Below are 26,576 nucleotides of genomic sequence, written 5' to 3'. Positions count from 1 at the left end.
TTCATCACCTGGCACGATGCCATAGACGAGCTTCGAGGTACCGCGGTTTTTGGAGCATTTCGTTCGACCAATCGACATGAGCCTACTTCTAAGCGATTGACAAATTGTGTGGTATCCAACGTGAACATTTTTTTTTGACGGTCAAATGTTTATGCAATATTGAATGTATGCTGGTCTCACTAATGAATTCTCCACTCGATTGAATTCACCATGCCATCGATAAACCCGGATCCGAAATATAAAGGGCAACCCTCGTAAGACCATTTTGATCGCAATCAGATGAAGTTTCAGCGTCTTTTCGTGAGTTAAAATATCAAGAAACCTATTATAAGTCTCGAGAAAACATATTTTTTGGATGGACATTTTCTGACGACTTGGGTCAGCGGATTCGGCTAAAATTTGGCCAAGTAAAATATTAGTACAAAATTTCCGAACAGCCGACGAAAATTTAAAATATGATAGATGAATTTCTTCTTTTAGAATCGCAAACCGGCAGTTCCAAATTGTTTAAAATCTTCGGATTCGACCGACCATTACCAAGATGGCCGAGTGACGTTGGGTCGAACTCTCCTCAAGTGTGCATAAAATATAAACAAGTTTTAGATTGTAAATATCTTTTATTGAAGAATATTGATGCCGAATAAGGATGTATATCAAAAAATGTAAGAAATTCCAGGGTGTGGATTTCTTCAGAAATGTATAATTTTTGGGTAGATAACAAATAAGGGTTCTTAAAACTACGATTAAACAATAAACACATACAATTTGGATCATTCAATTATAAATGAAATACAAATATAGGATCTTATAAATTCTCATCGATAAAACAATAACTAACGCCACCCACTAAACCTTATTAATACCAGTTAATTCTTTGAGATTATTTATCAAATACTTGTTGTATTCTTTGAAGTTTACTGGAGTAGCCGATTGTACAGTTAGCTTGCTACGGCTCATATCCTATGATGGTGAAAAAAAAAAACGATTAGAGGAATTAAAAAAAAAAATATACGTGATGAAATATATTTACCCCATAGTTTTCAACTTTTGAGCGCAATTTAAAAATATACGAATGGAAATTTATTGAAGTGAAAATTTCCTCAGCTTCTGCTGGATTATTTTCCATTGCTTCTCCAATTTCTTGGGCCGAACGACCCAACAACTGCTCACCGATATCGCTGAAACATGTAACCCAACGATTTGATGTCCAGTCACCAATGCTCATCTAAAACCAATGACATGTTATTTATATTCGGTATATTTTTTGTTTTGTGTTCTAGATAATTACATTAACCAACAGGCGATACTTGAAATTGGGGAATACTGCATTACATCTTTCACAACGATAATGGCCATTGTTTTCATCGATAACCTTTTTATTACATTCAGCTTGAGGGCATGCTTTATAATAGGCATTATTGCTTTTAACCAAATGAACCACAGCTTTGGTTTGAAAGTAATCTGCCTTATCACCAGTTCCCAAATTACGAGCTTCATGGAATGTGCGCCATTCGGTAGAGAAACCTCCCCCGGCACCAGTTCTGAGATAAATATAAGACCACATAGTTAATTTTGCGCGATTATTTTATCCTTTGTTTAATTGAATTTACCTTGCTGACACAGAATTTGTTATATTAGCACCACCGCCATTGTCAAACCAGCCACGAAGCTTGTGTCCTTCTGGTATATCAGGATTAATTTTGATTACCGATCCATTAGCCATGCTGATAGATTTTCCTCCATTGAATTCGTTAATGCGACCACCTTTTACCAAAATTATTGGCTGTACATGACCATCAAAATTGACTGCATCATCACCCCATATGGTTAGGGTTACCGCAGCATCACTTGTGTCCACCAATGTGAGATCACGTTTCTTGAATTCTTTATTTGTTGTGCGAGATGTAAAAACTTGCAATTCTCCAACCTCCTTACAAACACCAACTACATCTACCGCAGCTTTGGGTTCCATATTTGCAATTTGGGATATGGGAACTAGGTCGTATTTAACTTCTGGTATGCCTCCATCATCATCTTCACACAACTGGACTACGGTATCACTGGTGAAAGTCATCTCATAATCATTTTTCAGAGTGCAAAATTGCTTATTTGCTGGTTTCAATTGACATTTCGAAATGAAATACACCTTATCCACCTCTATCATATCGTAATATTTGTCACATTGCTCACGGAATGCGGTAGCACGAATTTCTCCAGAGTCATCCATTAAATCCATGCTGAATAGCTTACCCTCACCTTTGGCATTACTCCAAGTACGTAATGGAGATTTGGCTGTGACTCGGACTTTAATGACCCATTTATTTTGATATGGGCTAAGACTAGCAATTGGATGAGTCAATCCCGAATTGATGGTCTGATCCAAAGTGTTATTATTATGATTTGTATACATTGGTTTTGGTTTATTTTCAACTGGTTTGGAAGCAGAGGTTGTGGGAGCGCTAGCATTTGATGCAGCCTCTGTATAAGAAACGGGTTCTCCAATCTTTTGTTTTACTTGTTCTCCAGGATTTAGAATAGCCATTTCCAAAATAATGAGTACACGTCTAAGAGAAAAATTGTGAATAAAATTAAAAAAAAAAAGAAAATTGTGTAGCAACTTGGAAAATATGTGTCTACATTTATAAGTTCATTTTATCTTCTTTACGATGATCAAAATGCTATCAAATTTCCTCGCTGCTTATGTTGTTCCAAATTTTATCAACTGCTACAGTTAATTCAATATAGTAAATGGATACTAGTTGGTTTTCCTATATGTAATATGTTCCTTGTTTTTTTCATGTTAGAAAGACTTTACATCTTTCCCTTCTTAGTTTTGCCTGTTTTATAGACCGGATGTGAAATCACCAGAAACCCTTGCACAGTTACTCTACGATATCCAAAGCCAAGTGTCTTGGTTGCTGACTAGAGAAAAGATAACGGTTCATAGATTTTCCTTTACTCGTAGTAGGTGAATTATTCCAAAGTAATTCCACACAATTCACATCATATTGTCGCTCCTTTAGATAAAAGTATCACACTCGAATAGTTCCTAAAATTCTACCACGCTATACTCCACTAATTCGTGTATTGAATGGTATCACTTTGTTTTCTCTACTTGAATCAGAAGCAAACTGGAAGGGAATTCATCCATTCATCTCCTCAAACTTAAAAATTAACGCAATACAACACACGATAATGGGCCGCCAGTATCTTATGTGCAGCTTCTATGGGGTTAATCCTTCTCCCACCAAGATATACAACATATGATGAAGCATTCAATGGGGAAAGCGAAATTTACCAGAAATGGCATAACAATGGTATCCTATACTCTCAGTGTTTGAACTTATATTCATGGTCTACCGAACAATTTGTAAAATTCAAATTTTGCATATATTGGATCTTGAGGTTTATTTTTTATCCGATCTTTTTCAAATTGGACACTGCACAAAAAAGTTATATATGTTTATAATCACATAACATAGATCCCTTATATATAAAATTCCACAGATTTGTCTTCGTCAGTGTACTGCTTGATCAGATGAAAAAAACATTTCACATATCGTTTATGTCTATCAATATTTACACCAAGAAAACATCATAACCCAGACATTATGTAGAAATTCTAGGATTTAGAAACTATTTTTCTACACTAGTGGGTTAACGTATAGATTTAAAAATTTTTAATTCAATTAAAATCAGTCAAGATATTAGTTTTTCTCTTCAATTTAAAACTCTGTTCTGGAAGATAGTTTTTTTTTAATATTTGCGCAACAAATACCATACGCGAAATTGGTGCAAATTGCCATTGACGGACTTATCACAGGAATCATACCGGTGCTCCAGTTTATAGCAATTTCTAAATTTTTATGTAAATTCTTGCTTTCAACTGAATTTACTGAAATAGAATTATCAAAATAATATTGTGTTCAAAATATTCAAACGTGCCTCCCTTCGGGTGCTCAAAATTAAATGGGTTCCTAATAGTTAGGCGGAAACTGCTTCTTTGCGACCTGTCTATGTGATGGTCATATTAAATTGTCCCAGGATGCGTTCTTTGGAATGAGTCAAAGTCGTGGCCTAAGGTATAAATTTACCTCGTCAATAGCAAACTCATGTTTAAGTAGCCGGACACTTCCGTTTCGATCGGAACGGGGAATATGTATGGACCAGTCCCGAAGTTGATCCTTTTTTCGTTTATTGCCCAATAATGTTAGAGGTAGGTTAGGTTAAAGTGGCAGCCCGATTAACTTTCAGACTCACTTAGACTATTCAGTCCATTGTGATAGGTTAGAGGTAACTTAGTTAAAAAAAAAATAATTGGCAAGCAATTACTCTTAAATGGAAATATTTACTTTCTCATGGTCATGTCCTTTGAGAAAAATGCATTATTCTCAAGCATACAAGTATTTCTAGGGGTATGGTATAAACGATCTTGGCAAGACGGTTTTCACCTCAACTACTTGTCCAGTTTTGATTGGGTACGTATGGGGGAAGTTGTAAAAGGCTTAAATATTTAGAATTGAAAATTTTCAGAACATTTAAGCACATCTGTGATGCTCGGCCGGAGCTTGGAATTACAGAAGAAATGTTACTACGGTTGTATTTGAGAGAAGCCAAAACTCCTATAAAACTGAGCACACAGCCAAACACACTGTCGTTTCGACATGTATAAGTGTAGTTTCCTTATCATTACTGCGAGTGGAAACGGAATTCATTTTCGATTGCATGGAGACTATTATGAATGATACAAAAAAAGTGTCTGAAAATTTCTTGACAGTTCTTCGTTTTCCAATAAATAAAGAATGCCTTTTTATGCGTAGATACTTTTTTTCCGACAAACTGAATTTCACTACCCACTTTTTATATACCATAATACATAACTAGAAATAAACATCAATACTCACTTTCCGGAATCGTTTTTGTTGACCACGGACGTTATGTATTTATCCACACGAACAATAGCATGCTCCTTTAGTTTATCCTCACCAAACATGGGATTCAATTGCGTGGCCAGCATCGCATAACTATTGAAATATTTACTGTCCGAAATCAATAATCTCATACGTGCATTGTCACCGCCCGCAATACGCTTTACACCTAATATTTGAAAAACAGGCGATTCCACTTCCTCGCCAGCCATAATGCGCTGGAATAACATAACACAACAAAAAAAAAACAATATCGATGTATTTCACAATGTCCCAAAATCAAAATTTTCCTACTTACCGGTATGACGCCAACTGATAATGAAGCTATTCCAGGCATATTATTATGGTAATTCTCTTCTTAGGTGTGTTGTATATTAAATATAGGAATAGTTTTTAGTATTTATAATGTTCTAAACAAGAAGCGAGCGTACGTAATTTTTTTAATCACGACAATAAGTTAAACAATGCTATCTCGCGGTTGTCTTTTCGCACAATGATTACTTCTTCTGTTTTTGGCATCAAACTAAAATCAGGCGGGAAGTGATCACAAAGTTGATGTATTTTTAATAACGCCGTAAAGCAGTGTTGCTAAAAAGTGATGTCAATTTAGCTGTTTTAGACCTAGATCCAGCTACTTGTGAGGCGTTATTATCGATTGTTTTCATTTTGCTCCCATAGGAAATACATTGCAGAACTGTGTTATTGGCACGCAAACGAAATTTCCGGTAGAGGTGCATACGAGGTTTTAGCTTGAATTTTTTGATTTCAATTCTGCTATTTTTGTTATATTTAAAATATCGATAACTGGTTAATCTAGTCCCTCGACATTTTAAATATTTTATAATCTACAACATTAAACATTGACCCAGACCTCACATAGTATATCTATATATTCTGGATCGTAGTGAAATTCTGAGTCGAACTAGCCATGTCCGTCTGTTGAAATCAAACTAACATCTGAACGAAACAAGATGTCAAACAAGATATTCGAGTTTGAAACAAGATATTCGAGTTTGAAAATTAATCCGTAAAAACGCAATCAACTTACAATTTTTTTGCAAATTTTTATTAAAACTTGATGGGAAATGACCCAAAGCAATAATTGAAAAATAATAATTAGAGAAACCTGAGAAAACGTAGGTTTTATCGCGATAATGCCAACAGGCCTATATAACGAAAATGTAGTTTGTGTGCCGATAACACAGTTTATCATGTTTTTGTAATAGGAGCAAAATGTGAATAATCGATTAAAAAATGGCTTTACACCTAACTTTTCGTCCATCTTCATTGTTTGTGTTTATGCTTCTTCTTATTTCTTCATGTTGTTATCATAATTGTTCGTGAAATGTGAGGGTAAAACTTGAACGAACACACAACAAATAGGCGAACCCCTGTCGTAGTGTTTATCCGACCGTCTAATGAGCTTTACAGACTATCAGTTATTCCGGACGGAATGTCGGTGTTTGTAAAGAATCTTACAGTGTGTCGGATCGATACTTGTCGGCGATGACTAAATAATCGGTAAATGTGAAACCGCTTAAGTAAGCTTTGAAACACGCATTACTGAGAGGCGATAATGCACCGCTGTTTGGTCGAAACTGGGTTTGAACACACGACCCTATGTATGCAAGGCGGTCGGTGAAAGGATGCTGCATACACATTTGTATGGGATTTAATTTAAAAATGGAAAATGATGTCTAGCGCAATATCAGACCTAAAAAAGTCAGGGTTGTCGATAAAAGCACTTGACGAAATTTTTATTAGCAAATATAGCAATGTATTCTTATAGATAGCGGAAATTTCATTAGCGATGTATACCGGTCTTATCATGGAAACAGCATGTAAACAATCGATGACAACGACCAATACAAATATCATGGTTGAAAATGCTTTCTCAGTCGAAGTAAAATTTTTCTGTATGCAGCTCGCAACAAAAATTATTGTTGTGTGTAAACAATCGATAACAACGCACCACGTAACTTTCGTTAGCATATATAGCAATGCATTTCTTATAGGTAGCGAAAATTTTATTAGATTTCATTTCGTTACAGTTTTAAGCAGTTAACATGTTGTTTTATATATGAAAAAAAAAACATATGCATTTGTTTTATAGAAAATAAATGTTATTTTTTATTAAGAAAGATAAAAAATATTAGTAATCTCTTAATTTATTGTTAGCGTTTATTGTGTTTTGTTCAATTTATTGTTATTTATTGTGTTTCGGCAAACACGTCGATGCTTATCAAAACTTATACAACTTTCGGATGAAACGATATTTAATGCGATTATAAAGAAAAATCGGGCTGACTTCAGGACTATAGGCAACTGGTTCACCGATTTGCATTGCTACTTCATTGGCAGTATTCCTTACTGACATTCCCGTAATGGTCAGTACAATTCTGAAAATAAAAAAAAATTAAAATTTAAAAGTTGCTTTTCAATAGATAATCACAGAAAGAAACTATGCAGATAAACGCCGGTATGTACATTTAGTTGATATTTCGTTTTCATGTTGATAATGCAGTTTTACAATACATGTGTTATGCGATTTACAGACTATCAGTTATTCCGGAGGACAGTGCTCGTGTCGAACATATCCCATATATTGTGCACATTATAAGTTAAGTCCGAAGGCATAATCGATACTGCTGCATGTTTATGAGATCGATAACACATTTACCGATTATTTAGCCATCGCCGACAAGTCGTATCGATTCGACACACTGTAAGATTCTTCACAAACACCGACATTCCGTCCGGAATAACTGATAGTCTGTAAAGCGCATTATGTAAACAATCGATGACAACAGCTCTTGGAATATTTAGTAGCAAAAAATCCATTCAGTTTTTATATTTCAGCGTACAAAAATGAACACATTAATGTGTCTGGTATTACAGAAATGCATAGCTATTTTTGCTTGCATAAAATTTCGAGGACGTCGTTATCGAATTTGTAAAGGGTGATTCTTTTGAGGTTAGGATTTTCATGCATTAGTATTTGACAGATCACGTGGGATTTCAGACATGGTGTCAAAGAGAAAGATGCTCAGTATGCTTTGACATTTCATCATGAATAGACTTACGATCTGCCACAACGTCGAATTTTCAGTGAATGGGCCCTAGAAAAGTTGGCAGAAAATCCGCTTTTTTATCGACAAATTTTGTTCAGCGATGAGGCTCATTTCTGGTTGAATGGCTACGTAAATAAGCAAAATTGCCGCATTTGGAGTGAAGAGCAACCAGAAGCCGTTCAAGAACTGCCCATGCATCCCGAAAAATGCACTGTTTGGTGTGGTTTGTACGCTGGTGGAATCATTGGACCGTATTTTTTCAAAGATGCTGTTGGACGCAACGTTACGGTGAATGGCGATCGCTATCGTTCGATGCTAACAAACTTTTTGTTGCCAAAAATGGAAGAACTGAACTTGGTTGACATGTGGTTTCAACAAGATGGCGCTACATGCCACACAGCTCGCGATTCTATGGCCATTTTGAGGGAAAACTTCGGAGAACAATTCATCTCAAGAAATGGACCGGTAAGTTGGCCACCAAGATCATGCGATTTGACGCCTTTAGACTATTTTTTGTGGGGCTACGTCAAGTCTAAAGTCTACAGAAATAAGCCAGCAACTATTCCAGCTTTGGAAGACAACATTTCCGAAGAAATTCGGGCTATTCCGGCCGAAATGCTCGAAAAAGTTGCCCAAAATTGGACTTTCCGAATGGACCACCTAAGACGCAGCCGCGGTCAACATTTAAATGAAATTATCTTCAAAAAGTAAATGTCATGGACCAATCTAACGTTTCAAATAAAGAACCGATGAGATTTTGCAAATTTTATGCGTTTTTTTTTAAAAAAAAGTTATCAAGCTCTTAACAAATCACCCTTTATATCCATAGACCAAGAAAATATGGAGACATACTTTGATAATTCACCATAGTTTTGGTTTATTTGCAGTGCACAGTCATTCCGATATACCGATCTTGAGCTTGTAAAACTGAAAGCCGGTTATACCCCCACCTGGCAAAAATTCAGCTATTTATAGCACATTGTTATCGACATGCATTTTTCTCCTACAATTAAATTCATTTTATTCATACAAAATTTCGTAGGTTTACATATAGTATTAAAGACTATTTTTGAATGTTATCTATATTGATTAAATTAAATTCGATTTTGTAGGTAAAATTGGGAAAAAACCTTAATTTGATTTACAGAGAAGGGTTCAAGAATTAGTCTATAAGTAAATGTGAATAAAAATTATTTTGAAAAGAAAAAATAATTTATTATATTAAGCGATATATAATAAATTATTTTTTCTTTTCATAGCTTGGTGATGTTAATGTTTGGCGTTAATGTTTGTATCGATTGTGTACATTTTATTGCCCTAATATATACGTGGGAAAGCTGTGTTATTGATACACAAACGAAGTTTCCGTCAGAGTTGCCTCTCGGTCTTTAGTGAAAATTTCTTTCGCTTTCCAATAAGGCACGAAATATCCTATTTTCAATTATTAAATCTTGCTCCCATAACAAATACATGGTCAACTACATTATAGCCAAACCAAATTTACTCTGAAGTTCGATTTTCCCCACCCAAAAAAATTCAATATTTTCGCTAAAACGAAATTTGAACTAGATGTTTATTAAAACTTTTCTCTGGTATGCATCACGCTAAAGATCGGTTGTGTACCAATAGCAACAACAACAAGGTTTGCTTAAAAAGTCAATACTCACCTTCCGGTACCATCGTTGAGTAATTCGGTTATGTAGTTATTCACACAAATAATTGTATTTGGCAGCAAAATGTCATCGATGTCATCTGTAGTCAACTGCGTACTCAATAAAACAAAGGTATAGAAATACCTACTATCCGAAATCTTTAATCGCATCCTATCTCTACCTTCCATCCGATACCACATTTTACCAAGTACCTGCAATACTGAAGATTCCACTTGCTCACCATTCAAAATGCGCTGCATTATAAAGAACATAATCATTACAACATACAATAAAAACAATAACTTCCACTTACCGGAATAACACCAACTGATAATACCGATGGTACACTACAAGCAGGATGCTGTGTGTATGACACTGGTTTGCCAATTGCTTCCTTAACTGTATCGCCAGAATGCAATATAGTCATTTCCAAAATAATTAGTACACGTCTGGGAAAATAAATATAAATAAATGTATTGTATATAGAAGTTGTCATTATTGTAAATATTTTCAATAAATGAAGAACCATTTTGAAATAATAAGGGAAAGGGCAAGGCAGATTTAGTAAGGTAGTTTTAGTATTAAAAAAAAAAAAAAAAAAACAAAAATGTCAGTCGCCATATTGAAACTTTGATTGTCAGTCAAATTGAATTAAATTTCCCACTTGTTGAACGAGTGGGAAATTTAAAATATAGGAAATCTGGAAATGTATCGATGTATGCATCGAAACATGAGGAAATGTGTTACGGTTCGCAAGAATAATTAAAGGAATTCTTACCATTAATTATGAGAACAATTTATTTAGATTCTTTTCTGTCATAAATTTAAAGCAAATTGAAAATTCAATTTTTTTATAAAATAATTTTATTTAGATTTCTTATTTTTATTTGTCACATTTGTTAATTAAACATAAGCGTAGCTAGCAACATTTTCACAAGGGGTAAAAGCTACAATGTGTGCACATTGTGAAAATACCTCAAAAAGAGAAAAAATAAATTCTTGAGAAACCAGAATATTTAATTCAATGATATATAATCATAGTTTGAAGAAAGGAGATGACAAACCCATAAAACTCCTTTAGCTACGCCTATGTCATTAAGCAAATACCGACAATCAAAGTTCTGCTCAAATGAAAAAAATTGTAATCACTTGATAGCTTGAAACTACCTTCCTAAATATATCTTGGGAAAAGGAAACTTTCGCCCACAGAACTTCTATAAAAGTTCAAATGAGAGGATAGTACTTGCTTTTCGAAGCCTAGTGTTAACGACTTTACGTTACCTACCAGTTAATCGATTATTCGGCAGAACCTATAACCTTTTGTATGCAAGATAGGTAATGGTAATCATTATACCAAATCTCAAATATGGTGACCACGGTTGCCAGAGTTGGTCTACCAAAAATTATAGATTTATTAATGTTTGGTTTCACTGCAATGTGAAACGCCGTTCGGACTCGGCTATAAAAAGCAGGTCCCTTGTCATTGAGCTTAACATGGAATCGGGCAGCACTCAGTGATAAGAGAGAAGTTCACCAATGTGGTATCACAATGGACTGAATAGTCTAAGTGAGCCTGATATATCGGGCTGCCACCTAACCTAAACCTAAACCTACTGTTTGGTAGATTGGTAGAATTCTTGATGTTTTGGTAGATTTTACAAAATATTCCTCCCCACCTAAGTGCTACTTCACAAATTTTCTTTAGAAATATAATTTTAACAAAATTTTCTCTAGGAATAAAAATTTGACAAAATTTTCTCTAGGAATAAAAATTTGATAAAATTTTCTCTAGTAATACAAATTTGACAAAATTTTCTGTAGCAATAAAATTTTGATAAATTTTTGTTTAGTAATAAAATTTTGACAAAATTATCTCTTGGAACCCCTAAAAATGTTAATTCTCATTAATTCTTTAGGTCATACTATCGAAGCCCATTGTAGGCAAGTTTTCTCTTTTTAGTAGAAGTAGCAATTTTTTTTGAAGTTTTAAACATATTTAAAACTTCCTCACATTTATAATTCAAGGGATATTTAAACACACAAATAAATTGAATTTTTTTTTATAATAATCACACAAATTTTATCAAAAACTGCAAAATAATTTTCTATTTGGTAGTTTTTTGGTAAAATTTTCTACAAATTTTAGTGACCCATTTCTGTGTGTTACCCAATGCACCCATGACCCATACGAGTAATACCCAATTCAGTGTCACATGTTTTTGGGATATAAGAGAGTGATTCTTCTCAGTGACATGCATTATAATCGGAGCCACCGTGGTGCAATGATTAGCATGCCCGCCTTGCATACACAGGGTCGTGGGTTCAAACCCAGTTTCGACCAAACACCAAAAAGTTTTTCAGCGGTAGATTATCCCACCTCAGTAATGCTGGTGACATTTCTGAGAGTTTCAAAGCTTCTCTAAGTGGTTTCACTGCAATGTGGAACGCCGTTCGGACTCGGGTATAAAAAGGAGGTCCCTTGTCATTGAGCTTAACATAGAATCGGGACAGCACTCATTGATAAGAGAGAAGTTCACCACTGTGGTATCACAATGGACTGAATAGTCTAAGTGAGCCTGAAATATCGGGCTGCCACTATACCTAACCTAACCATTATAATCGTATAAAGTGCCTGTCGGTTTTGGGATGCTGATGAGAATAATTATATACTTACTTTGACAAAGTACCGTTGCCGACCACCGATGTTATGTACCTATCCAATCGAATAATGGATTTGTTTTTAAGATTTTTCTCATTAAATTTGGAATTCAAATGTGTAGCAATCATTACAAAAGTATGGAAGTAGTTGCCATCCGATATCCATATTCTCCAGCGGTTATGTGGGGCACCAATGCGTTTTACACCCAATAATTGCACAACAGGGTCTACCACAGTTTCGCCAGCCATAATGCGCTAAAAATTTAAACAAAATATAAATTGGTATACTCACAGAAAAACAAGTATATACAGCAGTAAGTTCGGCCGGGCCGAATCTTAAATACCCACCACCATGAACCAAATATTAGGGTTTCCTTTGAAATTTCAGGAGGACTTGAGGACACTTCCCGAAGATAAATTTAAAGATTTCACCTATGAGGACTATATCAGATTCTGGATTTATAAGAACCATTTTTGTTTGAGTTTTAGAGGAATCATTAACATATCTTGTAAGTGTGCAAGAAAATTATAAAATAACGTCTTGATTTGAAATCTTAAATCTGTAGATTTTCACCCGAGGAGTAAAATCTGGAAATTTTACATTGAGTTTCGAGCAATTTTCATGATCAGTGCGCCTTCTGTACCCTCAAGAAGTGAAGTCGGTCTATATGGAGGCATTACCAAATGGACCGATAAAAACTTAATCCGATACACGTTTTTGTGAGCTTAAAATACCAGAATATTTACAATTTCAGGCAAATCGGATAAAAACTACGGTTTCTAGAAACCCTAGGAGTTAAATCGGGAGATAGTTCTTATGAACAGAAAAAAATATCACCAGAATATTTCCAATTAAAAAGTTAATTGAAGTTGAATGTTTTTTCAATTAATAAATTAATTGATACAATTAACTTTTTAATCAAGGTAGAAACATTAGGTTAATTATTATTAATAATTAAGTCAATGATTGAAAATTTTAAAATTTTTAATTAAAAAATTAATTGATAGAATTAACTTTTTAATCAAATTCAGAAGACGAAGTCAGTTAAAAAAAGTGATGAACATTTCTTAATCAAAATAAAAATTCTAAGCCAATTCAGAAAGTAGTTGAAAATCGTTACCTTTTTAAATAAAAAATTAATTGGGGTTTGCATTCAAAATCAATTAAATGTTTAATTGAATCAATTAAAAAATTAATTGAAAATTGCTAATGACATCAATTAATTTTTTAATCAAGGATTTTTTCTATGCCCAATTAAAACTGTGATTGATACTATCATTTTCGTGATTGAAGACATTTCAATTAAAAAATTAATTGGATCAATTAATTTCGTGATTGAATCAGAAAAATATTTTTTTGTGTGTGGGGGCTATACTAAAATATGAACCGATACTCACCGTTTTCGGCACACCTCTTTATGGCCCGAAAATACCTCTAGATTTCCAATTTCTGGCAAATTGGATAAAAACTTCGGATACTAGAAGCCCAAGAAGTAAAATCGGGATATCGGTCTATATGGGGGCTATACCAAAACATGGACCGATACTCACCATTTGTGGCACACCTCTTTATGGTCCTAAAATACCTGTAAATTTCCAATTTCAGACAAATTGTATATAAACTAGGGATTTTATAAACCCAAGATGTAAAATCGGGAGATCGGTCTATATGGGGACTATACCAAAACATGGAACGATACGGACCATTTTCGGCACACCTTTTGATGGTCCTCAAGTACCTCTAGATTTTCAATTTCAGGCAAATTGGATAAAAACTACGGTTTCTATAAGCCCAAGACCCCAAATAGGGAGACCGATTTATATGGGGACCATACCAAAACATGGACCGATGCCCACCATTTTTGGCACACTTCTTTACCGTTCTAAAGTACCTCTCGATTTCCAATTTCAGGTAAATTGAATAAAAACTGCAGTTTCTATAAGCCCAAGAAGTAAAATCTGGAGATCGGTCTATATGGAGGCTATACCAAAATATGGACCGATACTCACAATTTTCGGCACACGTATTTGTGGTCCTACAATACCTCTAGATTTCCAATTTCAGGTAAATTGAATAAAAACTGCGGTTTCTATAAGCCCAAGAAGTAAAATCGGGAGATCGGTCTATATGGGGGCTATACCAAAACAAGGACCGATACTCACCATTTTTGGCACACCTCTTTTTGGTCATAAAATACCTCCAGATTTCAAATTTCATTCAAATTGGATAAAAACTACGGTTTCTATAAGCCCAAGACCCCAAATCGGGAGGTCGGTTTATATGGGGACTATATCAAAACCTGGACCGATATAGTCCATCTTCGAACTTGACCTGCCTGCAGACGAGTTTGTGCAAAATTTCAACACGATTGCTTCATTATTGAAGACTGTAGCGTGATTACAACAGACAGACAGACGGACATCGTTATATCGTCTTAGAATTTCTCCCTGATCAAGAATTTCGATGTGTTACAAACGGTATGACAAACTTATTATACCCCCGTCACCATTCTATGGTGGTGGGTATAAAAAACGAAACGAAAAATTTTTCCATTTAAAATCTCAATTGATTTTTAAAAAATATTCAATTAAAAATTTAATTGATTCAACAAATATTTTAGTTGAAACAAAAAATTATTGATACTATCATTTCTGTAATTGAAGACGTTTCCATTAAAAAATTAAATGGATCAATTAATTTCGCGATTGAATCAGATTTTTTTTTGTGTGCTGTGAGAAAGAAAATTTACATGTACAACATACCGGAATAACACCAACAGATAATGAATTAGAATCAAATGTTGTACTGTAAAGAAAAAATTGATAATTAAAAATAGAAAAAAGTAAACTTGAATTTGCTAATAATTGTTTTACCTAGAATTCGAATTTGGTTCACTAGTATTTGGGGCATCAGTAGTATCAAATTGGGACAAACCCTCAAAGTATGAAACAGGATCTCCAATGTTCTCCTTAACCTGATCGCCACTATTCAATACAGTCATTCCTAAAATAAGGAGTAGACGTCTGAAAAGAAAAAAATCAAACGGTAGACTAATAAAAAAATGTAAGAAAGTACTATGTGACATGTCACTCTGAATATTTGATGGTATTCATTGCTTGTCTGTTTTGGGATGCTGATGAAAAATAATTATTTACTTACTTTGCCGGAATACTGCGTACGACCACCGTTGTTATGTACTTATCTAAACGAACAATGGATTTGTCTTTAAGGTTTTCCTCATTAAATTTGGCGTTTAGTTGTGTAGCAAGTAGTGCATAACTATTGGAATATTTACTATCCGATATCATTATTCTTAAGTGTTCGGCCATACGTTTCACACCTAATATTTGCACTACAGGGTTTAACACACTTTCGCCAGACATAATGCGCTAAGAAATTTTAAAAGTGAAATATTAATGGTTATACTGAAAGAAAATTATACTTCTACTACATACCGCAATAACACCAACAGATAATGATGTAGAATTGGATGGTTTACTGTAAAGAATTATTTATTAATTATTGTATTCGGAAACGATATTGGTGTTTTACCTAGATTCCGGATTATTATTATCGCCCATTTCGGAGGCATCATGACATTCCGATGTAGAAGTGCTAAATAATTCAGAGAAAAAAAAAAATAATATAATTGATCAAAAATAAATGCTTAAATTTGCAAATAATATTTCTACCTAGGTGTGGGATTTTCTTCGTTCGTATTAGGTGCATCAGTAGGAACAATTGGGGGTAAAGTCTCAATGTATGAAACAGGTTCTCCTATTTGCTCCTTTACTTGTTCGCCACTGTGTAGTACAGTCATTCCGGCAATAATAAGTGCACGTCTAGAAGAAGAAAAAATGATATGTTTACCTTACAATTCACATAAACAATATGATGGTAATGGTTATATAAAAAACGTTTGTCTTCGAATATACTGTAAATTAAATTTACAGTACTGAAATAATTAACAATTTTGTTTATCCTTTAAGGCCAGTATTACGTTGGCATTGTCGCGCTAAATTGGCTATTTTTTCACGGTTACTGTTTACCACGCAATCTAATTTCTATTTTTTGCCTTTCGAAATAAGACGGAATTAGTTTTAGTATTCACAAATTTTTATTGAATAAATTATTTAGAAATATTCACTTATACTTATTAGGAGAAGAAATTCATTATTAACAATGTGCAATAATCCACTCTGTGATAAAAATTCAATGTGCAATAAGAACTAGTAATTTTATGTGCAATATAAATTAGGAAATTTCATGGGCAATGTAAAAGGAACTTAATGTGCGATATAAACACGGATTTGTGCAATATTAGATTTAAGCTTAGATTAATTAGATTTAAGTTTTAGATTAATGATGTGTCCAGCACTTTCATTTGTATGTTGTATGTGTCCATCACTTTCATTTATGTTTTCAGTGTTATATGTTTGTTATTTATTATAAATGTTTATACAAAAAAAGAATCACTTTCCACTTCCGATACTTTATTTGACGGAGGGAGCAGAATGAGGGAAAAACGATTTTATGTGGACGACGCGCAAGATTTAACTAACTTCATTTGATCATTTGTCAATGCATGAAATCTTCCCACTAAACGGAGTTTTTCTAGTCGTTATTCCAAATAAACAATTGAAGGACAAAAGGAAATTTCGAGAAATTGAAGTTGTCCGCCATATACAGTTGTACCCACACATATGAATCCACAGTGGAACCCATATGTGTGAATCCCCTATTCAAATGAACTTTGAACAGTTGCTTTTCTTTATTAATACATTTCACCGAAAATAAACATTTTCAATTTTTGCATTGGATCATCCACCATAGAGTTATAATAAAATTTTCCACAAGTATATATTTTAGCAGCTAAACTCGAACCTAATACTCACATTTATGAGTATTTGGGCTCACTTTCGAAGAGAACTGATACTGTGATTCTAATTCATTTACAAATCCAATGGGTGAGATATATAGCAAGTGTTTAGCCAGTTGAAACTATATTCGGTATGCGTTATGGGTGCTAATACGGGCAATAAATTTTCGAAAGACATCGCAAAGATGTGATTTGGAGAAATAAGATAAATTCTTCGACATGACAAACTCCATTTTGAAATTCAATACATATATAATTTATTTTTCAAATATTGTATCTCTAAACACTTAACAGTTGAAGGCTATCTCTACACTTGAAAATATCATAATTTTGTCATCGATAATACATATTATCTACAAAAAGAAGGACTTAAATATTTTTAAAGGGTGCCCAGAACAACATATGTGTGAATGTACACATTGTCAATCCATTAATGTTTGTTTTCGGACAAAGAATAATAAATAATCCATGTTATCCAGAATTAGTGTAATTTGATTCAATTTTACCACTAAAGTGTTTCTTATTGTATGTAAACATACAAAAAACCAAAGTACCCAAGTTGAATTGGTATTTTTTTTTTTTGAATGTGTAGGTCAGATAATAAAATTACTAGCGCATTGTATACGTTTACTTTCAATGTTTATTTGTCGTAATCCCCGTTTTGGATTTTTCATATAGATTTGGAGAATTGTATAAGGCAATGAGACTGTTTACATAGGCTGTTGTGGAACAACAACAAAAATTGAAACGAAATAAGCATGTATGAGCTCACTTGTGAAATGATCCTAGAGATTTCATATCAATTTTATTAGTTTTATAGGACTTTTTGAATATTTTAATATTCCTCTTGGTATGTCAACGAATTTAATGGAAAACGATTAAAGTGGTTTTTGTGTTTTGTACTTTTTAGGAAAATGTGATTCTACCCAATGATTATTATGTGGGCTATTTGGATGATAAATTATGGATTTTGTTAAGTAAACGGAAATAATGGAAAATAAGGAAACGTGATCAGAATTTCCATCTCGATAGTTTAGAAGCAAAGTAATGGGAAAATGTATACAAAATGGTAAAAAAACATCAGTGTTTCATAGAAAAAGGATTAAACTAATTTCTTCACAACGATAAATCCCAAGTCGAAATTCAAAATGTGAAGGACAGAATGACAAACTCTACTTCTTCGGAATTATAAATTCTACTTTGGAATTTAAAATCAATTTTACTTCCTATACTTTGCGACCGGTCAGATATAAAATCATTTAGACAAGGAGATTTTCATTTTACGTAGGAAAAGGATTTATTCTAAAGTCCCTAATGCGTAAACGGATGGGTAACCTTTTGTGCAATTGTTTTTTTTCAAGGCATGGACACCCAAAATATAAAAGAATCATATTTTTTCATAATATTTCTTTGGACTTATCGCCCATATTTGCAAATACACTATTAGGTTAATGTCAATCAATTCTACGATTTTTGTGTACTACACTGAAAGAAAAGTACATCATCAAATTAATGAAACAAAATCATCAAAAAATCTTCATCAAATTGATGTAGAGATTACATTGTTTTTTATGAAATCGGATGAAATTTGATGTTTTCTGTTTTCAGTTGAAAAATACCGTCATCAACTCAATGGAGAAACTTACATCAATTTTTGGTCATCATTTTGATGAAAATCTTTTCATTCATTTAATGAAATCAGTAATTAAATTGAAGAACTTTTTCAACACATGTTATTCATTTATATTTTTCCGCCCCCCATATATGACAAACTCTAACAATTACATTATTTCCACATATTTTAATTATTATAAACTTTTTTAAGTGATGATTTAATTAAAATTTTGAAAAATAGAAAATAAAACTACAAAAATCTTCAAATGGGACATACTGGTTGCGTTGCAAAGTTGTTTGTGCTTTTATTGCTAAAACACACACACAAAAGCAATGCCTTTGAGAAAATCCGTTATATCATTGGAGATATTTTAAGTGTTGTAGGTTTAAACGGAGTGCTATATAGTTCTAGAAATTTTAGTAATATATAAAATTATTTGTGGCGTTCAGAAACATTTTAAAGGATTCCAAAATAGTGATACATTCAGGTGTACGATATGTAACAGCGCATTCACACAAAATTTTCCTGTAAAAGACATCTTGCAAACTTTCATATATTTTTAGAAATACATTGCGGCTCCAAGAGAAACTCCAACGGCCTGCGAGTTTAGCGATTTGGAAAAAAATATAGTAAACAAGAAGTATATGCCACAAGAAGAAAGCATCGAGAGGCACTGTGAAGAGACTTCTCATCATGGAAAATTAGCTGAAGTACCCGTCATAGAAAACCTTTTCTGAATGAGAAACTGAATTCCCACCGCATCGACAGATCTGACGATGGGATATTGACGTACTGAATACATCAAATATTTGACGAACACGTTAACCATAGTGATATATTTAGGGCCTAGGCCCACAGTATAAAGAATTTCGAGGAGCACAGTTGGTAAGTAACTAAATTTAAACGTTCACCTTAATTTAATATTCTTACTCCATGTATATGTTGTTATTTCGTTTAGATTAACATGGACTTCAGAGTACTGCATAAATACTGCGCACCAATATTAGACTGGGTAACCAAACTGATATAGTGTATTGGTACAATTTAATTGAGAAAGAACACTATGTTAAAAATGCTGTCATTAAATAGGGTTTTGATAAAATTGATATGCCAAACGCAGGTTTGTTATAAAAAAATAGTTAGTACAATTATGCATATCATTAAATAACTAATATTTAAATCTGCCTTTATAACCTCGTCATTTATGATGCGTTTGACTTGGTGTCTATTATTTCCAACATCAAAATACGTCCGATATGATAAAAATGGAAAATACGTATGGAGAATACTCCCACGAATCGTCAATATTTCTAGCAGAAAGTATCCAAGAAGTAGACAACCATTTACATTTTTTTTTAGCCCTGGAAAGTCATCCTTATTTTTTGTACTATTAACTACATCGTGGACAAAATTTATAACCAAATTTTTGTTTACTATGTCACTCAGTTTATTTTAAAATAATAATAAACAAAAATTCATAATTTGATTGAATTAGTACAATTAAATGTATCATTTTCCAAACGACCAAAACACACTTTACGTCGAAAATAAAATTTATCGTCGTCATTTTGACGAAGGATGACTGTCTTTTATTTTTGTTATTGGAGATATCTATTTAGAAAATGGTGACTACAATTATTATGTTTATCTAGACCAAGAGTACTTTTATAATATTAAATCAGCTAAAACAAAAGACTTTTCGAAAATACCAATCATTTTAAGCGAATAATAATGGTTTATATTACAATAGGGCCAATAAAAAAGATTTCTCATCTATAAGTATATTTATGTTAATACTATAATGAAACGTTGAAAACGTCTTATATATGTGTAAAGTTTTGATTAATATCATATGTATACTTTTTCCATTCATAAATCTAAATTAATATTGAAATTTATAATCTATTAATAATCGCAAGTGTAGTGAATAATATTTTTAAGATTTTTTTATAAAAAATAATATTTCCTAATTGACTTAAAATATTTGTAATTATATTGGATATTGTAAAATTTAGAACTAGTTTCTAAGGCGGAAACCAAAGTTCAGTTCGATATCAGTGTTTCATTGGTTGAATGTAGAATATATATCAGTTTGATGCAATGTAGTCATTGAAGTAATGTAATTTTAATGAATAAATTACGTACTTTTGATGAATACCTTTCATTGGAATGATGCAGAATATTCATTGTATAGAGACTATCGGACATCAATTTGAATACAGTTTTTCATCGAAAGGAAGAAACAAATACATCAATTAAATGACACTTGTTCTTCAAGTTGATGAAATTATTTCATTAAATTGATGAATATATTTGATGAAAAATTGATGTAAAATTCTTCATTACGATGATGAAATGCGTTGTAAGCTCAAAATCTAAGAAACATTTCATCAAATTAATGCTGAAAATCATCATATCGATGATGTTTTTCCGTTCAGTGTACACTCCATATTCACCGAAATGTTCGTGTTAAATTATGCCCGTGATGGTTGGTTGCATTTCTGCTTAAAACATTACTGAAATAAAAATTTTAAATGTGTGTGTGTGTTTTTTTATTTTGCATGAGTTTTATTAAAAAAATATATATGTATATTTAAAGAAGAATGATTTAAAACGTCTCTTGATTGCACATATGTATTTTGACTTCCACCCTAGTGATTTTTTGGTGTTTTGTGCAACCCAGCTGATTACAGAAAAGTTCAGAACATATCCTGGAATTCATGACACCAAATTGTCAGGTTCGTGGATTTTTCGTTACTAGTGGAAATGGAATTGAAGTGGATATCCGAGGATGGTCGTAAACCCAACCCAAAAGACCCAACATCAAAGTAATAATTTATTCATTAGGCATTGAGGGTATATTGAAATTCCAAGCACAAGATATGTTTGGTTATTTTTATAGTCACTACGTATTGTTTTTGTACAGTTTTGGGAATTGCTTCAAATAATACAACAACTTATGTTGATTTCACATTAGGAAAAGTGATTGTCTTATTGTACATCCCTTAAGCGCACATTTAAGCATACCTTCATTTCAGGTACATTGACACCTATGATGTTGTCAACGTATGAAGACATTAAGAAATACAGTTTTGATGTCCTGAATAAGAAATGTATCTATGTGCAAATGTACCGACCAAATACCTTTTGTTGGCTAATACACACTAAATAATTTTGTTTGTGTGACCAATCACTAAAAAAACGAAGGCGTTTCAGGTACAATCTCAGTAAGCAACATGTATGATCACATGCTGATTTCATAGCGATTTTCTGATTCTACAATCCTTAAGCATCCCATCAATACAAGTGCATTAAAAATTGTGTCAAAAAGACATTTTAGAGTGATGTTCAGAATAAAAAATGTACCTGTGGTATACGTTAAATTTTTCGAATCTCTGTGACTCTTGTTGGCTAATACACACTAGATAATTTTGTTTGTGTGACCAATCACTAATATACGAAGTCGTTTCAGGTACAATCTCATTAAGCCATTTATAGGATCGCATGCTTGTTGATTTCATACTACGTACGAATAGTCTTTTCCACAATCCTTAATACATACTAGATAAATTTATTTGTGTGACGAATCACTAAAAACGAAGGCGCTTCAGGTACAATCTCTCTGATTCCATAATACGTACGTATAGTGATTATCTAATTTTACAATCCTTAAGGAGCACAATTAAGAATCCAATCAATACAGTTGCATTAAATTGTCAACGTATGGATTACATTTAAAAACTCATTTTAGAGTTGTGTTCAGCATAAAAATCTAACTTTTGTATAGGTAAAATTTTTCGAAGCTCTGTCACTTTTTTTTGGCTAATACACACTAGATACTTTTGTTTGTGTAACCAATCACTAAAAAAAGACGTCGTTTCAGGTACAAGCTTATTAAGCCACTTATACGATCGCATCCTGATATCATAGTATGTATGATTTTCTAATTCTAAAATCATTAATTAATGCACTTAAGCATCCCTTCAATGCAGGTGTATTGACAATAGTGAAATTGTCAACATATCGATTACATTTACAAATACATTTTAGAATGATGCTCAGAATAAAAATGTACCCCTGTGCAAATGTACCTGTAGTATGCGAGTCACCCTTTATGACTTGTCTGCATTAGATTTATTAGACAAAAAATTTAATATTATTCAAAATTCATAAGAGAATGAGTGTAATTTGTTTCAATTTTCGAGTTGTAACTTTTCGCTAATTCAGCACTGTACCGGAAACATCAAGTACCTAAGCTAATATGTATTTTTCCAGTAGATCGAATTTTAAAATGTCCAGTGCAAAATATATTTGATTTTACATTAACTAAATGATGATGAATGAGAAAAACTTTATAGAAATGTTCAAATGCTGAATTGTCATTATGAGAATTTAATGGTCCTTTTAATGCCTATTAGGTTAGGTTAGGTTATGTGGCAGCCCGATGTATCAGGCTCACTTAGACTATTCAGTCTATTGTGATACCACAGTGGTGAACTTCTCTCTTATCGCTGAGTGCTGCCCGATTCCATGTTAAGCTCAATGACAAGGGACCTCCTTTTTATAGCCGAGTCCGAACGGCGTTCCACATTCCAGTGAAACCACTTAGAGAAGCTTTGAAACCCTCAGAAATATCACCAGCATTACTGAGGTGGGATAATCCACCGCCGAAAAACTTTTTGGTGTTCGGTCGTAGCAGGAATCGAACCCACGACCTTGTGTATGCAAGGCGGGCATGCTAACCATTGCACCACAGTGCCTATTAGTCAACGTCAAAATCAATACGCGTTAAATCGTTCGTCTGGAATGCAACTAACGATTTAAATATTTATAAAAAATTTACCCTTGGACAACTAATTCTATTTTGTACATTTGACAAAAATATAGTAAAGATGAAATATTTTTGCCAGAAGACCTTATTTTTTAATGAAATCATACTTTACGATTTATAAACGAGCGTTGAAAGAACTCTGAATCGAAAAGCACTAGTTTTTGACAAAAACAAGATTCTCTCGGTACACAGAGCAATTTTTTATCTATCGTTGAGTTCAAGTTGGCTTTTAAAAGTTGGTATCAAATGGCTTCCAATAATATTGAAGAGTTCTTACCTTTGAGGACAATCTGCCGCCAACTCCGTAGTGACGTATTGATCCAAACGAACAATGCAATTTTTGTCTAGTTTTCCCTGGAACAATGGCGTCAATTGTGTAGTTAGCAATGCAAAACTATTGAAGTATTTACTATCCGAAATTTTAATTCTTATACGTTCGCTTTCTCCGCTAACAACACGTAGTACCCCTAATATCTGCAAAACTGGCAATTCCACCATCTCGCCATTCATAATGCGCTAGAATGAAAAATATTTATTTATTAAAAGATCTTCAGTCATAAGACATTAGGGGAAAATAAACAGCATGCCAACATAGGGTTTTGACTTAAAGTCTAAAATATAAGAAGCCACTTACCGATAAAACGCCCACTGATAATGAAGCTATTCCAGCCATTGTCCTTTACAATTTATTCAAAGAACTGGGACTAGAACTTGAATAAAAAAACGGTGTAAAGCGTCGTAAAGGCAGAGATTATATGGGCTATAGATTTACAGGCACCAGTAATATCAACTAGGAAACAAGAAGCCAACAAAAATAGTTAAGGCACTTCTGCGTTAGGTTGTGGATGGTCCGTGTTGTCTTTCGAAGAGCAACAGTTGGAATGTGCAGACAATTCTTAAAATCCATTACAAGATATTTATCCTTGCCCAGATTGTTTACATTATGTTAACAGTGCTGTAACTAAAAAGCCGGTTGTTGGTATTCGGTATTCACCTTGATATTCTCTCGAAGTGTAGATACAACTCTGTATCTCTAAATAAAACAAATTGCTGTATAATGTCGGTAACGCGCTTTACAGACTATCAGTTATTCCGGACGACAGTGCTCGTGTCGAATATATCCCATATATTGTGCACATTATAAGTTAAGTCCGAAGGCATAATCGATACTGCTGAATGTTTATGGGTTCGATAACACATTTACCGATTATTTAGTCATCGCCGACAAGTCGTATCGATCCGACACACTGTAAGATTCTTTACAAACACCGACATTCCGTCCGGAATAACTGATAGTCTGTAAAGCGCATTATTCCGAATGACAGTGCTCGTGTCGAATATATCCCATATATTGGACACACTATAAGTTAAGTCCGAAGCATTATCGATACTGTTGTGTGTTTATGGGATCGATAACTGATAGTCTGTAATGAGCTTTACAGACTATCAGTTATTCCGGACGACAGTGCTCGTGTCGAACATATCCCATATATTGGACACATTATAAGTTAAGTCCGAAGACATAATCGATACTGCTGCATGTTTATGGGATCGATAACACATTTACCGATTATTTAATCATCGCCGACAAGTCGTATCGATTCGACACACTGTAAGATTCTTTACAAACACCGACATTCCGTCCGGAATAACTGATATTCTGTAAAGCGCATTAATGGAAACATATATCTCATATCGTTAGTCGATATGATTGTGCTTATACATTTTCACTACAATTTTGAGAACATATTGACATCACTGTCCGGCACGCAATCAATGCTGTCTTCTCCATATTACTTTTTGTAAACAAAACGTTTACCAATCTCCAAAGAAATGGTAAATATAAAATTTAAAGGAATTGAGCTCTATTTTAATGTTGCATTTAAATTCTAGGCTCGCAATGCAGAGAAGGCTATGTAAGTAAACTGTGTCATTCACATTAAAACGTCATATAATTATACATTTTAATTACATTCAGGACCACATTGGCCCGATGGCGTGCGGCAAAAGAAATTGAATCTGGAGAAAAAGATCGAAGACCATATTTAGCTTCCGAGTGCCAAGACCTGCCAAAATGTGAAAAATATCGATTGGAAATTATACGGGAAATTTCGAACAAAGTTGCACAAATTCAAAATGGTATGACAATGTTCATATAAACAATGAGAACTCTACAGAAAAGTACAACATTTCTTCTTTTAGCCGGTCTTGGTGAATTCCGTATACGTGACTTAAATGACGAAATCAACAAACTTCTGAGAGAAAAGCGTCACTGGGAAAATCAAATATCGGCTCTGGGAGGGCCTCATTATCGTAGATATGGTCCTAAAATGTTTGATGCTGAAGGACGTGAAGTCCCAGGTAACCGTGGTTACAAATACTTCGGCGCAGCCAAGGACCTTCCCGGCGTTAGAGAACTCTTTGAACAAGAACCTCCTCCGCCTCCAAGAAAATCTCGGGCAGAATTAATGAAAGATGTTGATGCGGAATATTATGGCTATCGCGATGATGACGATGGCATTTTGATTCCACTAGAAGAACGAATTGAACAGATAGCTGTCCAAACGACTGTCCGCGAATGGAAAGAGAAAATGGCTAGGGATGGTCACATTGACATAGATGACGATGATGGGGAAGAAGATATTTATCCGTTATCAATACCTGCTAGGGAAGCAGTCGAAGATGCAAAGAAATCTGAAGTATCGGACAATGAGGTGAACCCAATGCAATTGTTAGCTCCAAAATTTACAGCACACGTTCCAGTACCCACGCAAAAGGATGTCGAAGAAGCACTTCTGAGGAAAAGAAAACAAGAGTTACTGGAAAAATATGGCGGTGGTGCAGACTACTGATGAAATAAAGTCAATATTGATTAAGAATAAATCGTGCGTTTTATTTATGTTTTCGGAAGCCTGGAATTCAAGTATACGTTGAGACGTGG

The 26,576-nt window shown here is 33.6% G+C and overlaps 2 protein-coding genes across 2 annotated transcripts; one reads left to right on the top strand and one right to left on the bottom strand.

The window, feature by feature from the left end:
- Positions 1–597: 597 nt before the first annotated feature.
- Positions 598–24,543, bottom strand: RPA1 (replication protein A 70). The gene is made up of 20 exons (XM_075306582.1): positions 24,270–24,543; positions 23,913–24,151; positions 16,003–16,152; positions 15,863–15,925; positions 15,766–15,808; positions 15,470–15,699; positions 15,184–15,333; positions 15,073–15,115; positions 12,326–12,564; positions 9,965–10,100; positions 9,667–9,905; positions 7,174–7,327; positions 6,643–6,842; positions 5,500–5,702; positions 5,227–5,285; positions 4,905–5,146; positions 1,611–2,564; positions 1,289–1,541; positions 1,031–1,225; positions 598–960 (listed from the first exon to the last, which is right to left on the bottom strand). Exons 1-20 carry the CDS (start codon positions 24,306–24,308, stop codon positions 847–849), a joined length of 3,945 nt encoding a protein of 1,314 aa, XP_075162697.1. The 5' UTR covers positions 24,309–24,543; the 3' UTR covers positions 598–846.
- An 809-nt stretch (positions 24,544–25,352) lies between these two features.
- LOC142224948 (pre-mRNA-splicing factor ISY1 homolog) lies at positions 25,353–26,518 on the top strand. The gene is made up of 4 exons (XM_075294742.1): positions 25,353–25,471; positions 25,529–25,551; positions 25,614–25,774; positions 25,838–26,518. Exons 1-4 carry the CDS (start codon positions 25,469–25,471, stop codon positions 26,485–26,487), a joined length of 837 nt encoding a protein of 278 aa, XP_075150857.1. The 5' UTR covers positions 25,353–25,468; the 3' UTR covers positions 26,488–26,518.
- The last annotated feature ends 58 nt before the right edge of the window (positions 26,519–26,576 follow it).

The sequence above is a fragment of the Haematobia irritans genome, chromosome 1 (genome assembly GCF_050003625.1).
Source record: "Haematobia irritans isolate KBUSLIRL chromosome 1, ASM5000362v1, whole genome shotgun sequence".
Lineage (NCBI taxonomy): Eukaryota > Metazoa > Arthropoda > Insecta > Diptera > Muscidae > Haematobia > Haematobia irritans.
The sequence above is the reverse complement of the archived record's forward strand: the minus strand, read 5'-3'. Positions and strand labels throughout refer to the sequence as shown.